Source organism: Trichechus manatus, unplaced genomic scaffold (assembly GCF_000243295.1).
Source record: "Trichechus manatus latirostris isolate Lorelei unplaced genomic scaffold, TriManLat1.0 scaffold00035, whole genome shotgun sequence".
NCBI lineage: Eukaryota > Metazoa > Chordata > Mammalia > Sirenia > Trichechidae > Trichechus > Trichechus manatus.
The window spans coordinates 13,781,963-13,799,924 of record NW_004443971.1 but is presented as its reverse complement, the minus strand read 5'-3'; the positions used below and the strand labels follow the sequence as shown (position 1 = coordinate 13,799,924).

Sequence of the window (17,962 nt, the reverse complement as noted above, 5' to 3'; positions counted from 1 at the left end):
GAGTGAGTACTTTGGAATTAATTTGGGTATTGTATTTACCCCTACTACAATAGCACGCAGTTAGAAAGGCTTTAAAGATACATTCTTACAAAACAATAAAGATATATTCTTGGGGAAAAAAAAAAGAAACCTAAAAAACTATAAAACCATCACTAAACAAATTTGGCCATAATTTTTGAAGATAATATAGGATATTTAAAAAAAGATAACATAAGATATTTAAAAAAAGAAAAGATAACATAGGATATAATAGTCTAGGACTAAAGAAATTTTGTCAGTTACCTATTTTCTTCATATCTGAAGTTAAGGTAACTATACCTAAAGTTCTGATTGGGCTAGGAAGATACCTAGCATTCAGCATTAATTGTTTTGATGACTTCTCCTTTTTCTATTTCTCCTTTAAAATTTTACTTTCATGAGTAAAATCCTTATATTGGGTAGAGGGCAGAGATAGAAAGAACTTGTTGGAACGCCAGAGACCACTCTTCCTGTAGCTTTGCCCAGGTCTCTGAGAATCTGTAGGCTACTAGTCAGTGAGACAGAGTTGAATGATGACCCTGCTCTGCAAAGTATAAAATTACTCTTTAGAGTAAGAATTTATCGGAGTTCTTTGGAATTGAAGCTGTTGAAAAAGCTCTATGACTTTATAGATATTAACTTATTGAACTCTTCTTAGTACCTGATAGATTGGAAAGGAGAGATGGTGGTATCGTTGTGGAAGTAAGGGAACAAAGGTGTAGGTACTGACTTGTTCCCCGGAGCGTCGTTGTGAATCAGTAGAGAGGTTGCAAATAGAATGCATTTCTCGCTCATTATGCAGTCATTTAGTTAGACCTCACACACTGCCATTCAGTATGGTGTGGCTAGACTCCCTGCTTTTATAAAGAAAAATGCTAAATTAAAAAAAAAAAAAAATACAAACACACATGTACTTATTCTACTTTACTAAAATAATGCTGGGAAAGGTGTTTTTCTCTCTAGTCTAAGGGTAGCTTGTAAAGAGCTGACATGATTGACCTATGAAAAGAGAAAACCTTAGTGTGAGTTGCAGACTAGTGATTAATGTTTTGATTGTATTTTCACTATGCCAGGTGGTAAAGGTGGCCTGGTATTAGGAGAAAGATCAAAGCCTTCTGCAAGGGTCTCTCTGGCCCCAGGAAGGGACTGTTGGCAGGTATTCTGAAGACCAATTGTTCCCCAAACTGTTCCTTGGCCTGATGCTTGTCTATGATGTTTTCTCTGATCTGTGACAAAATAAGATAATTAAAGACAATATATTAATAGTAAGCTTTCCATAAAGCTCTCTTCTCTGATGTTAACATATCTTTTTTCTTTCTTTTTTAAATGAAATGATAGTGATAGAAATGGTAATCACTTACTGAAAGATGTTTTCTTTTGGCAAAATGAAAAAGATGGTAACACTTTGACCTCTCATTTTTTTTCTTTTTTAAAATTTTGCTGGTTAATGGAATCTGAAACTCTTGGAACTGCCCTAAATAAAATTATTTTCTTGAAATTAGCAATTAGAATTTGAGTGGGATGACCTTTAGTATTTTTATTAGTGTTGACTTAAATCAGCTTATTATAATCTGATCACAGTAACTTAAAACATATTTATTCATTAGCTCCTCTTGTTTTTTCTGGTCTCCACATATTATAAGGAAGGATTAAGCTCATTATTAAGGGAGCCCTGATGGTGCAGTGGTTAGGTGCTTAGCTGCTAACCAAAAGGTCGGCAGCTTGAACCCACCAGCAGCTCTGTGGGAGAAAAGACCTGGTGATCTGCTCCCGTAAAGATTTAAAAAAAAAAAAAAAACCATTGCTGTGAAGTTGATTCAGACTCATAGTGACCCTATAGGGCAGAGTAGAATTGCCCTATAGGGTTTCCAAGGAGCAGCTGGTGGATTTGAACTGCCAGCCTCTTGGTTAGCAGCTGAGCTCTTAACCACTACCCTGCCAGGGCTCCCCTGTAAAGATTACAGCCTAGGAAACCCTATGGGGCAGTTCTACCCTTTCCTGTAGGGTCGCTATGAGTCGGAAATCGACTGGATGGCACACAACAGCAACAAGCTCATTATTACCATTTTACAGATGAGCATGTTGAGAAGTGAAGTATCTGATTTTCAGTTACACAGTGAGCCAAGAGTATTACTAGAGCGCAGATCTCCTGGTGCTCTAGGTCAGTATCATTGCATAAGAAGAGCAAATAGAGTCTAATTTCTCAGAGCAACTCGGTCAGGTAGGAGCACTGTGTTAAGCGTCTGAGGCTATTTCTGGCTCAGGGAGAAAGGGAGCCTTGAGACACGATTAGCATCTGCCAGGTGAGGAAGGGAATGCTGGCAGACAGCCTGCCGTGTATTTGCCCTCCTTGTGTTGCCTCGTGTTGCCTCACTGAGCTCAATTAAGTGTGGAAAAGGCAAACAAGCTGAAAAAGAATCACCAGGGCCTTTCTTTTTGTTTTCTTTGCTTCTTCCCTCATAGTTCTCCTCCAGCCTTTTTAGCAAGCCAGAAGAGCCCAAAGATGAATCTCCTTCTTCCTGGAGACTGGGACTCAGAAAAACTGGCAGCCACAATATGCTGAGTGAGGTGGCCAATTCCAGGGAGTCTGTAAGAGACCAAGGCTCCTCCATCTACCGCTCGTCATCAAGCCCTCGGATTTCCGCTCTGCTGGACCACAAAGATAAGGTGCATTTGGCAGGGTGTGGGGAAATTCCAACACAGTTTCCTTCCACGAAAATTCAATCTTGGGGGAAAAATGGTAATATTTTCTAATCCCTAAGTTGATTCAGTAGAAACCCTGGTGACGTAGTGGTTAAGAGCTATGGCTGCTAACCAAAAGGTCGGCAGTTCAGATCCACCAGGCGCTCCTTGGAAACTCTGTGGGGCAGTTCTACTCTGTCCTATAGGGTCCCTATGCGTTGGCATCGACTCGACAGCAGCGGGTCAGGTTTTTTAAGCTGATTCTGAAAGTACAAAGCCTTGAAAGGGAGATAGGTGCATTGATTGTTTAATAAAGTATGCTTCTGACAAGGTTGCTATTTATTTTAAAAGCTTTTCCATCTGGCTTACCTTATGTTTATTCTTCCTTACCCTCCTTATTCCTTACCTGGGGGGAGAGGGTGTGGTGAAGAAAAGGATCAGAAGTACAACATCTGGATATGGCCTAAAATATTCTGAACCAATACAAATAACTTATCCTTTTGATGTTTAGCACTTAGGAAAAAAAAATTGTAAGCTTCTCCTTTTTTTTCATTAGTAGAGGTATAATCAGGGTAACTTCACAAACAGCTCACCTACATACTCACCTAAGATGAATAAATTTTTATTTTCTGACTTTTGGTTCCAGATTTTATAGGGCTCACTCTGTGATCTTCTTTTGGTTTAGGTCTTCCTTACACTCATAGTTTTCTTGCTTGATATTCCATTTCTGGAGACTTCTAAAGGGGATGAGGCATATTGGTTAGATGAACTCTGCAGTATATGTGTTGTGCATGCCCCTAAGGAAGCTACATGTCAAGGAAAAGATAGGCTGGGGAATAAATAAGACTTATTTCATCAAGAAATTTGGAATTGAACTTTCTGTTTGTGGATTCTCAAAGGCTCCCTCTCTCTTGGCAGAGCTACTGCTCTGTGATTTGTGTTACTATTTTCCTTATTTGATCATCCTGGCTTTTCCCATGAGAGTTATTTCCCTACATACTGATTTTTAATAGAGGAAAGTTAGGAATAAGCCTTTGGAAGCTAACCTTTTAAAATACCACTCAAAACAGAATTGATGTTGAATCCAGAAATAAGATTACATAGGTACGTTGTGTTCCGCTTTTTCACCCATGATGTTGTATTCTGTCAGTATTGTAACTTCCTTTGTGTTTTACTTGTTTTGATTTTACAGGAGAGAGAAAACAAAAGCTATTTTGGTTCACTAGTATCCAGGAGGCTTAACAACACAAGTGACGTTGAAGAAAAGGAGAACAGGTAATCCTAATATAGGCCAAAGATGGACCTTTTTAACTTGGCTGGGCATAGTGATCTCCTGGCCATTATTCCTTTGCCTCTTTCCGCAGATGTCCTTAGCACACTCTAAATTGTTTCTTCTGCTTGGAACATCTTCCAACCCTTAACCCCTGCTTTGCCAGTTCTTCACCCTTCAAGTCCTAACTCCAGCTTAGACATGACTGTCTTTAGGAAGTCTTCCCTGGCCCTTCCAGGTGTGGAATAGTTTGTCTGCCGGCAGGTTCTGTAAAGGTAGGGTCTATTTCTGTCTGGTTTGTCAAGTACCCCTAGTGCCTACTACATAGTAAACACTAAAAAATATTTTTATTTAATTGAATTGATCAGTTTCTAATTTGTAAGTAGATAAAATTTAAAGTCTTCATCATCAGTTAAAATGAACATAGGGATTTTGAAGTATTGCTGCATCTCAGAGCAGAACCTGATCTAGAGCCTTGTTTCTCAAAGTGTGGGCCTCACACCAGCAGCGTCAGTATCATGAGGGAGCTTGGTAGCATTGCAGAATCTCAGGCCTCACCACAGACCTCCTGGATTAGAATCTGCACCTCAACAAGATTCCCAGGTGATTCTCATGCACATTAAAGTTTGAGAAGGACTGCTCTAGAGAACCTTATGAAACATGGAGGCCCATAGCTTTTGCAGCAAAGACCCTGAATTAACCAATTGTGGATCAAAATTCCTGCTACATCCCTTTCCTGGATGTCTTTTCATTTATACTGCTAAAGAGGCTTCCAGCAAGTCCTCCTTCTTTTTCCCTTCTGTGGTACCTCTCTCCCTGGGAACAGACTTCCTCATCGTCCCCACTGCTCCTTTCTCTGCTTATTTATGAGCAACCCACTACTGAGGAATGACTGCAAGGTTTTTTAAAAGAGGAGCAAAAGTGACTTTTCATTATAAAAAGGTGGAATTTGGTACTTACTGAAATCAGTTGGCTTCCAAGTTGATGAAAGAGGCAGACAGTAATACTCATCCTCTTTCTATACAGAGAACAGGTATATAAAACAGAAAATCACCAGAAAAAATGTGTCTGTTTGTTTAGCCATGTTATAGTTTACCTGTCTGGCTCTTTTCTCCTGGTTTGCATTGTATCATTGACAAAAACTGATGGTAGGAATCAGTGTTGTGTTTTGTTTTTCTCTCATGCCTCACAGAGAATCAGCTGTTAATCTGGTGAGGAGTGGTTCCCATTCCCGACAGCTGTGGAGGGATGAAGTGAAGGGAAATGAAACCCCAGAGACAGTTGTTCCTTCCACCTATGTATCAACGTACTTGAAAAGGTACCAGGCTCAGAGGGGTGGGGGATGATTTTTGCTCCACCCTGGCTGTGGGAGTATGGGAAATTGCATGCCTTTTTAGATCCAATTAGCACCACAAAAATGAATCAAAACATGAATCACTTTAATATTTCTTGGGATTAACATCCTAATTTAATATTAAAATTAATTTATTCTCTTAACTGAATTAAAGTAAGCTACTTCCAAATTCTCACCACAGATCTGAATTTATACTTCATCCTCTCAGTCCGATTAAAATCTTCAACCAGAAATGACTTCTAGTAATCTCTGGGCATGACTGAATTTAAATCACCCCTGTCCAGTAGCTGGCTCTCCTTTTTCTAATACCAGAGTAGTTCTCATCTCAAGCTTTATTTTTGGAGAGAGGGAAAAAGGGAGGGACGTTATAGGGTGGTAAGGGTTGGGAAGTGGGGACAGTTTTGTATTGCATAAAGAAGTTTCATATTGAAGCCTGTTAATTTAGGGACTTGAGTCTTTTTTTTTTTTTTATGACTTTAATGGCCCTCAGATCCATCAAGATGTGAAACTCGCAAGTTTGGTGCAGAGAAGGTACATGGGTTTCTTTCCCCTTTTCTCATCTATATTCCCTTTTCTGCAATTATTTTCTTTGCCACTGACTAGCCAGTGACCAAAGCGCCTTTGCCAGAGCCGTTAAGCTACAAGATATACTTAATTAGTATTTTAATTTGAACTTTGCTGCTGATGTGGAAGAATCTGATTTTCATTGCTTACTTTGAATTCTTTCTTCATTTCCTCTTACTTAACCCCTCCAACTGCTTCTTCATGCCATAGCCTTCATCATTAGGTTTTTAAGATGATTGATTGGCTACCATGGAAGCAGGCTTTGACCATAGACTATATGAATAGATTAGCTGTTTGGAATCAAAATTTATTTCCGTTTCACAGGAAGAATCTTCTCCAGATCATATCCAGTGCTGTTCCCCAATATGGGCACTGCCAACTAGTTAATGTCAGAACATGGGAAGTAGTAAGCTATAAAATAAACAGCCATTGTTACCTTTTAACATTCTTCAATTTTGAAGATAAATTCTATAAGAAAGGGCTCAACTTTAAAAGTATACAAGTATAGCTCAGTTATCTCATGGAAGCTTTATTACACAAACTATGCGTTTTTGGCCTTAATGAGGCTATCACCTATTTATCTTAAAGGCTATGGCCTTTGTCTGCTAGATACACTGTTATTCTGTATGGTTGAATCCAAGACCAAGAAATCTTTTCTAAGAAAATAATGTTCTAGATCTAGGAGAGAAAGCTGCCATTTCATTTTCAGGCATAGAATTATTTTATAATGTGGTTGTTGACTTTCATGATCCAAACCATCAGTTATATGGGTTGAGTGAGTAGCATTTGTTTTGATAGATGTAGTTTGACATAGTTATGGTGAACAGAGGAAAGAGGGGCTGCCTCTGTTTGGGATGGAAAGCATTCTTAATTATGTGACCACTTTTGAGAAAACATATACAACTTGCTTCATACCTTGGATTTCTAAATCTCTTCTCCTAGAACCCTAAACTACGTTTTGATTTTACAAAATCCTATCTTATGATCTTTTCAAGATGAAAGAATCATATGCCATCACCATTTAAAAATGAAAGCATGAGTAGAAATTTGTCATTCTTGGTCTGTGCCAAACCTTGGCATACTTTCCATTTGCTAGCTCATCTCTTGTCTTTAGGTAGGAATTCCTTTCACACGGCCCAGTAAAATGCCTCTTTTCTGAAGAAGGCTCATAGCTTTTTTTGGTCACTTCCTCAAATGTCTTGTTACATATTATATCCAAGAAGTATTTTTAAAATTCTAACCCAAATTATTTATGGCTGCACTTGAGATAGTTCTCAACTGTCTTCAGTTGAAACAAGGAAAATTGTTCTACTGCTCATATAATAATACTTTCTAGGCTTACAAACTTTAAATCCTCCCAAAGGCATTTTTGCTTTAGGCTAAATAATTGCAGTTCCCGAGGTCATTTTTGCACAGAACTCCTCTGTTCTGCTTAACTCTTTAATTTTGAATCTCTGGAAACCGCCTTAAAATCTCTGGTCTTACTTCAACTTTTTCAGTGCTGCTTCTATATCAAGCAGACATTTGGGGGTGCATGATTTTTTGCCTTGGGGTTTGTTGGGAATTATTTTTTCTAATAAAATTATTCTATTTCCTATTATTTTCCTTTCTTAGCCTCTCTTGTCTTATATTCCACTTTCCTGCTTTCCTTTGTTACATATCTCCTCCTTTCACATTCCATCACTCTTTTGGATGATTGACAGTTGCCTGCTTGCTGCCAGTGACCCAGCTCTAGCTGGAGTTGATCACTCCCAGTTGTCATATTCTCTCTGGCCTACATTCCTTTTAAGTGCACAATCTGGGTGGGAAGGTGGTGCTGGGAAATGGTGGGTGAGCAACATGTCCTGAAGGAAGTGACTATGTGCTGTTTTGCAGTGCTTCATTTGGTAGAAGTAGTGACCCCACCAGTCCCTACATTTCAGCCAATCGCAATTCATCTCCTGCTACCTCACCCATTACCATTGGTTCATCTACCTCTCGGGGCTGCCAGGGGCGACCTGCCTCTTCTTGCCCTGCAGCAATCAGTGCAAACACTACTGCATCTGTACACCATGGCAGGTAAGGCTTCTTGGAGCCATTTGAGTTGCAGTCATCAAAGTTAATGCCTCTGGATACACAGTATGGGATTTGAACCAGGGACTTTGTCACTGTAGAAGCAAGTTTGAGTTCCTGCAAAAGTGTGCGTAATTTAATGAGGGTGCTTTAGCTTTAACTTGTAGCAGCTGGTCAACAGTTGCCCGTTGAGTATATAGAGTATGTATGTGTACTTGGTGTTTAGGCATCAACTTAATATGACTGCTTTCATCTTTCAAAAACATCTCTCTCTTACTAGTTGTGATTAAAATTTAAGGTCATACTATTGTGGTAAATCAAGTATTAAAAATATTCCCATATTTCACTTGTATTAATTTTCCAGTAATTATAGGTAGGGATCTCTTGGATTTTGTCTTTTTTGGAAGATGACGTTCAAACCCAAATCCGAAGGAAACCTAACTCTTGTTCCAAAAGCTTCCTGTAGCTTTCTGAAAATTCCCAGCCAATGAGAGTGTTTTGGTGGAAACACTTTGGGAGGAGAGAGACTTGTATTTATCTAAACTTTGTTCCTGGGGTAATGTCTTTGTGGTTTCTAGTTCAGTGAGTAGGTAGCATGGGCAGAATGTCACTGTGTAAGTGCAGCAGGCCTTTAGCTATTGTTTATAATCCACTGGGTGTGGTCAGAGACCTTTCTGCTCTTGAGTGTGGCAAAGGGACTTTTTTGGGGTGGTCTTTTGTTTCTGCAACTGAGATGAAAAAATAACGATAATGTTGCTATACAAGAATACCCATAATGGTGGTGCTTGATTGGTATTTGTCAGTTTACCAGATTTATTTCCCTAAAATAAATGATGATCATTTATTTAACCAGAAGGAACAGGATTATTAATAATAATACCTTATAATTACCTGGAAATTTATTAAATCTTCATAGTAATCTGGTTACATAGGCATGGTAGATATTATCCTCATAGATGAAGAAACTGAAACATGGGGAGGCTACTTGGTTAACTGTTAAGAGAGAGGGCTGGGGAAAAGTAAAAGGAGATCACTCCTTTACTAATAGCAGCTACCATTTGTTGAACCTTGTATGCGCCAGGCATTGAATTAGGTAACACACAAAAATTATACTGGGATTTCATTTACCCACACATAGCAGTAATTCCAAATAATAGTGGCTTAAATAAGGTAAAAGTTTGTTTTTTTCTCGAATTCAGAAAGTCCAGAAATAAACAGAGCTGGTACAACAGCTCCAAAGTCACTAAAGGATCTAGGTTCCTTCTGTCTTTCTGCTCCACAATGCTTAGATCACGCCTTCCATATCCATGGGTTGCTTTATGTTCTGAAGTAGTTGCTGGAGCTCTAGCCATGGTGGCTGCATTCTAGGCAGAAAGGAGGAAAGGGGAAGGGCACAAAGAGGGACATGCTTCCAAACTGAGAATTTTCCCAGAAGCACTACCTAACAGTTTTCTGCTTATGTCTCACATAACCTCTAGTGGCTAGGGAGACTTTGGGAAATGTGGATTTTTAACGAGGTACATTGCTGCCTTCAATTATACAGGGGTTTTCTTAATGAGGAAGAAGCGGAGGATGGATATGGGTTAGGAAACTAGCCGTCTCAGGCACACATATATTATCTATAGTCTCATAAAGAGCCCCTCCAGTGTACAGGTATTATTGTCACTTTATAGATGAGGAAATTGAGACCAAAGATTAATCATCTGCCCAAGGTCACACAGCTAGTAAGGAACTGAGATAGGAACTGAACCCAAGTCTGTGCATTTGGAAGCTCTTGGCCATTTCCTTATTGTATTCCAAGCACTATATTAAGTGTTCTATGTATGTTATTTTATTTAATCATGACAGGAACCCTGCCTTTTAAGGTATCCTTATCCCCATTTTATAGAAGAAGAGATTAGAGAGGTTACGTTGGCTCAAATTGAGTCCCAAGTGGTTTCAAAACCCCTATTTATTCTACTCCATTGTACAGCCTCTAATCCCTTCTCTGGAGCTTTTCCTGTTCTGCTCGTAACAATCTACTTGTCAAATTATACTACATTGCAAAATAATGGTAAAGATTCTATTATGTGCTTTAGTAAAGTAAAATCTCTGGTGTTTTTATATCATCAGAAATAGTTTCCTTGTTATTATTTCATTTTATCACAACAGCCTGCAGTACTATGGCAAAGAGACCAAAACATGACATTAACCTAAAAACAACTTTATTTTAGGCTTTTGATAAGTGTGATTTTTTTATAGCTTTGTTCCTGGGTAATTTTATTAGTACTTCCTATAGACTCATATATATTGTAAATTTGAGGAATTATTCACCTTCAATTTTTAAATTAAAAAATGAATCTAAAACTTCACCTTTTTTCTGAGCCATTAATTTCTTCTGGAGAAATGGCTTGTATATTTTAGATACCACTACCATCTTCGAAAGTGTTCTATTTTTGTATTTGTGTCGAAGTACCATGTTTAGATTTTTGTAATCTGATTATTTTTTCCAAGCTTATTCTAATAGTGTGATTATTTGGAAGTCAGTTTATAGCTATTTGTAAGCATTTCTGGTAATAATTGTATGTAGGTGAAAAAACAGGTTTTAAAAAATTCATACTTTTCCCATCTCTGTGAGTTTCAATTTTGGGTCTCTGTTACCCCAGCAACAAGCTGTGACATCACAAATGATAGCTTTTTGGGTAGAGAGCCAATGGTTGCTCCCAATTCGTTTAAGAAACAAAGATCTTGTTTTCGTGTAGACGAGTTTAATTATACAGCTTGCTTTTTGAAAAAATCTGTAGCTAAGGTTACATATAGAATCCTAGTAATTTTTGTTTGAGTTTCTCAGTTATGCAGTTATGAATATAGATAGACATTTGGCAGAGTGGAAAGGGAGCAGTTGCTGATTTAGGTGAGGGAGAACTAAATGCACTGAGGTTGTAGAGCATTTATTGAATGTCTCTGGATAATCCAAGAAGATGGTCATCAAATCTAGACTGAGGACTACCACAAAGATGCCCACTGCCTAGAATTAAAGGGCAGATGGAGACTAATACTGTAAGTGATTTGAGTGTCTTTTTCATGCATGCACGTGTAGATACCAGATGGTACTGAGGAGTCATTTCCAGCACTCTTGCATGTGTCACTATCTTGCCTGGCGCCGTAGCTAAGGCTTTATTTATTTATTTATTTAGTGTCAGGCAAAGATATCTCATAAAATAGAACTCCTTGGACAGAGGATGGGAGATTGAATGTGTATTGATGTATTGATACTGTTCCAAGATTTAAGGTCTCAGAATTTAAAAAACCAACCAATACACCCACCAAAAAAAAATCTGAGCAAGAAGATTTTCTAGTTAAACCTAACAGTCTCTAACCCTTCTGTCTCTGTGCCAGCTCTTTGTTGTGTAGCAAGCCTGGCCATTCTTTTTCTGCTTGTGTCTTTTTTTATTTCAGGACTCCTTACAAATCCCAGGCCGACTCGACGGCAGAGAAAACAACAGACAGTCTCTCTTCCAGCACCCCGCTCTGTGTAATCACCAATCGCCCTCCACCTAGCACTGCCAATGGGGTTATAACTGCCAGTGTGCTCTCAACTACTGGAACAGACTCCTCTGTGGAAGCCAGGGAGAAGAGGAGGTATGTTATGTTAGTGATTTAATTTGTGAGGTTCTGCTTAGAGGAGGAGATAAAGGAATGGGTGTGAATTTCCCCAATCTCAAATAAATTTATTAAAGCAGATCTTTATATTATAGTTTGAGTTCTGTCTTTTGCCTCTGGGAGGTTTTGGGTGGAGATCTTAATTGCTTCTGATTATTTGACATAGATACTAATTCTATTGTGAATATGTTGTTGTTGTCAGCTGCTGTCTAGTCGGCCCCTGACTCTTAGCCACCCCATGCATGGCAGGATCAGACCATTGTGATCCACAGGATTTTCAGGCATGTCTTTCTTTCTGTTTGTCTTGTGAGAGAGAAGATTGTCACACACCATTTCCCCATTTTGTGATGGAGAAATTGAGTTAGGATATACAGTTTTAATTAATTAATTTGAGAAGAATACTAGAAAAGGAAATGATAGTACAGTAAAACGTGCGAAAGCCGGAGCCTGTGTAAGGTGGAAGCCTGTCAGAGATTGAAAACTCAAAATATTTTCCTGCACCCTGTGAACGGTGGAAACCTTGCAAGACCCAAAAAAACAAGGCAGTCCTACTGAGTTCTAGCTCTCACAGGTTTCACTGTATGTGATTACATGGTATAAAGATAGTGACTGCAATTCTGCAATTTCTTTAGAAACAATTTATGAGAGAGCAGTTGTGAATTGACATAGGAGAGATTTAAGGTAGAAGGTAAGGAGAACTTTTGGTTATCAGGATTAAGAGACCTTGGAGGATGTGACCAAGGTAGACTGTGCTATTATCTTCCACTTTAATAGGTGTAAAAACTAGAATGCACTCCATTTGGGAATTTCAGATCTACTTAAAGACAGGCTACAGTTATCCCTTTCTTAAGAGTAGAAAACAGGTGAAATCTAATAAAAATTTAGATTTGCTTGACTTAATTTTACTTTGCTCATCTAAAGGAAGATTTTATGTTTATGAATGCATATGTATGTAATAAGTCAAGAAATCTTATCATTTACAAAATACAAAAGATTTGTTTTTGTTTTTAAATATTTTATTGTGTTTTCAGTGAAAGTTTACATAACAAATCAGGTTCCCATTTGACAATTTCTATACAAATTGTTCAGTGACATTAGTGTCATTTTCACAGTGTGTCAACATTCTCTTTAATTGTGCTCTGGTTGTTCCATTTCTAATACTCTAGTTTCCCTGCCCCCTTATCTTCTTATCTTTGCTTTAGAGTGACCTTTTGGTCTCATATTGATGGTTTGTTCATGGAGCACTGTACTCACAGGTAATATCCTTTCTTTTGTGTGCCAATCTGTTATTTCACTAAAAGGTGACCTCAGGAGATAGTTTTGGTTCAAGGTTTAAAGAGTATCTCAGGGCAGTAGTCTCAGGGAGTCCTCTAGTCTCAGCTTGTCTAGTTAAGTCTGGACTTTTTAAGAATTTGAGTTCTGTTCGTGTTTTTCTCCCATTCTATCAGGGTCCATCTGTTGTGGCCCTGATCAGAATGGTCAGTAGTGGTAGATGGATACCATCTAGTTCTTCTGATCTCAGGGTAGATGATGCTGTGGCTTGTGTAGGCTGTTCGCCCTGTAGACTAGTTTCTTCTCTGAGGCTTTGGTCTCCTTCTTTCTCTTTTGCTCCTGACTAGTAGAGACTAATAGTTGTATCTTAGATGACTGCTTGCAAGCTTTTAAGACCCCAGATGCTACTCACTTGACTAGGATGCAGAACATAAACTTTGTGAACTATATTATGCCAATTGACTGAGTTGTCCCATGAGACTAAGGTCCTAAGCCTTCAAACCCAGAAAACCAATCTCACAAGGTGTTTGGTTATGTCTGAGAAGTATCTGTAACTGTGTCCTCTGTGACTATATATGCATGCACACACATATCTGTATGTGCACATACACATGGATACTTATATCTGTGCACGCAGATGTACATACCTGTACCTGCCCGTACACATATATGCCTATATACGTGCATATGTGACTATGCATTCATTTTTTGGTATTGTTGAAATTATATATGGCATGTTCTTTACCACAAAGATTCTTTTCTCTTGTATGCTTCTTAGTGGCATTGTTTACTGTGGTCAAGCTGTGCTCGTTGCACCCACATTCAGTGCTACTTTTCCCATCACCAAAAATAACAAGTATCTACAATCTAGAGAATGATTCCCCCTCCCCTCCCACCCATCCCTCGTAACCACCAGTGAACATTGGTCTCTGTATATATATTATTGTCTTATAAAAGTGGGAAGAGTTGTTTTAAACTTTTTAGATGTTTGTTCATTTTAAAGACAACTCTAAAATACATGTTTTGAGAAAGACTAGAAAGGAGATCCTGAGTAGAAAAGTAGTGTTTTTCTTCCTTCTTTTCTTCCTCCCTCCCTTCCTACCTTTGTTCTTTTTTTCATTTCTTTACACACATATAAAAAAATAATAATAATTTTCTGGGCTAACAGATTTAAGAGCCAGCCGTTGTCCTCTTTTAATTGGTTTCCATCCAAGGTAATATTAATACATCAATCTTGGATATTTAATGCTTGTGTATTTAATAGCTCAGATGTAATTTAGATGCTATTAATTTCATCTAGAAACTAAATGCAAAAGTAATGTTTTTTACTAGCAGAAAAAAACTCCTTAAAACATCTTTCTGAGCTGAGAGAAGGAAAACAAGTTAATTTCATCATTAAGATCATGATTCCTGAAATATTAAGTACCTAGAGAAATTTAGAGAGACAGTTACTGCCTTTTTGGAATTTTATAACCTAGGATCAGTAATATAAGATATGCTACAGATTTTTGTTTTTGTTTTATAAGTTTTATCAAATTCCTCAAACATTCACTGAGTACCTGTAATGTGCACCATAAAATAACTAAGACATATTTCCTTAAGGAACAGCAGATAGAAAAATAAAAATATTAAATCAAGGTATTAATGAATTATAAGATAAATGTCATATATCAAGTACAGGTCAAGATAAGTGCATTTAAAGCATGGCAACAAGATAAATCAGAAGATAGTAAATAAAGAACTGTTGGACTCAGCCACTTAATCTATACTAGCGTTCATTTTTTTCAAAATAATTTATTGAGCACCTGCCATTGCTAGGTATATAAGCCCAGGTGATACAACAGTGAACCAGACATATATGATCTCAGCCTTTGGGAAATTTACATTCTAGTGAAGAAGACAAACATTGAACAGATACTTAATTATGCTTGTGGTATATACTGTGAAGAAGTAGTATGAGTTGTTATGACAGTGTATTACAGAAGACCTGCCTTCTCTGGGGGATCAGAGAAGGCTACCCTAAGGGTGTGATGCTCAAACTGAGATCTATAGGATAAGAAATAGGTAGGTGAAGAGAAAGCAATGGGCATTCCAGCCAGAAAGTATGGCAGTTGAGAAGGCACTAGGTGGAGAGGTGCTTGATTCTTTGGAGAAACTGAAAGAAGGCACTGTGTCTGTATAGTGTAGAGAACTAGGGAAAGAGTGGTCTAAAATGAGGCTTGAGGAGTAGGTAGGAGCTGTATAATACAAGGTCAATAGTTAATACTAAGGATTTTGGATTTATATGCTAAGAACCATGGGGAGCCACTGGAAGATTTTTTTTTTAAAGTTTTATAGAGATATAATTTACATACAGTAAAATTCACCCATTTGAAGTATGTAATTCAGTGGTTTTTAGTATAGTCACATATATATGCAACCATTACCATAGTCAATTTTAGAACATTTTCGTAATCCCAGAAAGAACCCTCCATCCCCCCAGCCCTAAGCAACCACTGATCTATTTCCTGTCTCTGTATATTTGCCTATTCTGAATATTTCATATAAGTGGAATCATATAATATGTGGTCTTTTGTGACTGGCTTCTTGGTCGCTTAGCATAATGTTTTCAAGGTTCATCCATTTTGTAGCATGTATCAGTACTTCATTCCTTTTTACTTTGGATATAACACATTTTATATATCCATTTATCAGCTGATGAACATTTGAATTGTTTCCAATTCAAATTGGAATTTAGCTATTATGAATAAGGCTGCTATGAACATTCATGTATTGATTTTTATGTGGACGTATGTTTTCATTTCTCTTGGGTATGTAGGAGTGGAATTGCTGGATCATATGTCACTGGAAGATTTTAAGCAAAAAGCAGTATGATCTGATTAACATTTTTTAAAGTTCTGGCTTTTAAACTCCGCCTGCAGTGTTGTGTATGAAGTGGGTAGGGGAAAGGCAAGCGTGGATGTGAGAGGACCAGTAAGGAGACCACTGCAGAAGAAGGGCATATGAGATACAGTGGTGGCTTGCACTGAGGTGATGGTCCTAAAGATGGAGAAAAATGAGTGCACTCAAAATGTATTTTAGAGGGTGGTTCTGGCAACATCGTAGAGGGAATTTACAAGGACCCTTTTTCCATTATAAAAATAGAAAAATATAAGTGAGTTTAAAAGAAAGAGAACTGTTAGGTAATGGAAATGAAGAGACCTCAAAAGTCAGAGCCGTTTAAGTGGCCCGGGCGTGGTATAAGACCTATATGTAGACCTTGGAGCCTAGAAACTCAGATTTTAATGCCATGTGTGGGTATAGGAAGCATGGCTTTGGACCTGACTAGTCTGGGAACTGTAATGGAGATCCTGTCTAAAGCTGGCTTTCCTGAAGGGCTACCTGGTTTGTGAAAAGGGTGCTTTGCCCATGGCCCAAAGAAGTGGCAAAGAAGGAATGTATCCAAGGCTCTGGGGAGGGGCAGAAAAGCCTCTTAGGAGAAATTTTCACTACTTGTATAGTTTGGAAATCCCAAGCCAGAAATTTAACAGAGAAACTTGGCCTGTATTCTTGAATCTCTGGGGTCCTGGCATAAGCAATAACCACCTTGAAGGAACACATCTACAACCTAGGGTATAAGGAATTTCCATAAAAAAGTTCCTACCAAAGATGAACTGTCACAATACATTATAAAACACTGAAGGAAATGAACTACCATGAGGAAGAGTCAACAGATTCAGCTTCTGAGAGAGACTCATAGATGTAGACAAACATGTAGCCAAAAAAAAAAAACAGAATTTTAAATGCACAACAGAAATTTCAAACTATTATTTGGGTTAAAAAACAAAAACAAAAACAAAAACCCATCGCTATCGAGTCAATTCCTACTCATAGCACCTCTATAGGACAGAGTAGAACTGCCCCATAGGGTTTCCAAGGAGCTGCCGGTGGATTCGAACTGCTGACCTTTTGATTAGCAGCACTGCCAACCTTTTGGTTGGCAGCTGAGCTCTTAACCATTGCACCACCGATAATTAGAAGTGACCAACCGTGCTAAACATAGACATAGGAAGAGTTAGGTAAATGAATCAAGCATGGTTTTAAAAATATAAGGGTCTGTTTAAGTGGGAACCCACATATGTAAAGCATTTAACAGCCATTTATTGAGAGACTACCATGTGCCAGGCACAGAAGTACTAAGGATACAAGGTCAAAGAAAACATCTTTCCTGCCCTTGAGGAGCTTAAATCTTTCTAGTCTGGGAAGGCAAACAAGTAAGCCAAGTAGTACAGTACAGTTATGAAGTGCTGTGATAAAGATACGGGTAAGATTGCTATGGAAGCGCAAAGGAGGGGAATCTAAGTTAGAGCAGGGTGACAGGGAAGGCTTACCAGAGGAGCTGACTGGAGTTGGATTTTGAAAGGCAACTAGAAGTTAGCTATACGTAGTAACAGGAGGATGGTACTTTAGAGGGAACGTGAGAAATTCAGGAAACAAACAAGATCAGCATGCCTAAAGCTGCAGGAAGGTAAGGCCATTGTAGCGTTTCTGAAAGTGTGTTGTGTGAAATAGATTTAGACTTTAGGAGGGAAAGGACTCTGTGGCCAAATGAATTTGGGAAACACTGGGTTAAACAATGTTAAACAGGATTTCTCAAAAGCCTTCTCAGGATCATTCCTCTCCTGTGGAGGGGTAGGGGAAGTAGTTAGAATTTGCAGTGTTTTACGAATTTCTGAGTCTATGGAATTACTTTTTTCACCAAAACACAAGACTGGAATTCCACAGGACACACTTTGGAAACCGTGGATTAGAGAGATAGGCAGGAACCATATCATGTACAATTTTGTCTTTGCTATGCTAAAAAACTTGAACTTTTATTCCCAAAGCTACTGAAGCATTTTAAGCAGGGGAATGACTTGATCAAATAAAACACATCATTTAAGCCTTTACAAAATTAAAGCTGTTGAGTTTCTCTCTCTAGCCAAACATAAGCTGAAAGAAAAAAAAAAATCAGATGTTTTGAAAACAGCTAAATTTTCCTTCTGAAAGAGCTTGCTGGGTGCTAATTCTCTTGAAGCTGCAGCCTCCTCTGTAATCAACTCATTGTGGAAGCATTTTGACTCCTGCTG

At 38.3% G+C, this 17,962-nt stretch overlaps 2 protein-coding genes across 2 annotated transcripts in view; both read left to right on the top strand.

Annotated features, from left to right (window-relative positions):
• The window catches only part of LOC101342161 (protein phosphatase 1 regulatory subunit 12B), a 108,361-nt gene extending 105,731 nt beyond the window's left edge, over positions 1-2,630 (top strand). The window contains exon 9 of the mRNA XM_023730338.1: positions 2,482-2,630. Within this exon, the coding sequence (XP_023586106.1) occupies positions 2,482-2,501 (20 nt within the window). The 3' untranslated portion in view covers positions 2,502-2,630. The remainder of the gene's footprint in view (positions 1-2,481) is intronic.
• A 26-nt stretch (positions 2,631-2,656) lies between these two features.
• LOC111820357 (protein phosphatase 1 regulatory subunit 12B-like) overlaps positions 2,657-17,962 on the top strand; it is a 47,057-nt gene continuing 31,751 nt past the window's right edge. The window contains exons 1-3 of the mRNA XM_023730258.1: positions 2,657-3,975; positions 5,163-5,288; positions 11,379-11,561. Coding sequence (XP_023586026.1) covers positions 3,776-3,975; positions 5,163-5,288; positions 11,379-11,561 — 509 coding nt within the window. The 5' untranslated portion in view covers positions 2,657-3,775. The remainder of the gene's footprint in view (positions 3,976-5,162; positions 5,289-11,378; positions 11,562-17,962) is intronic.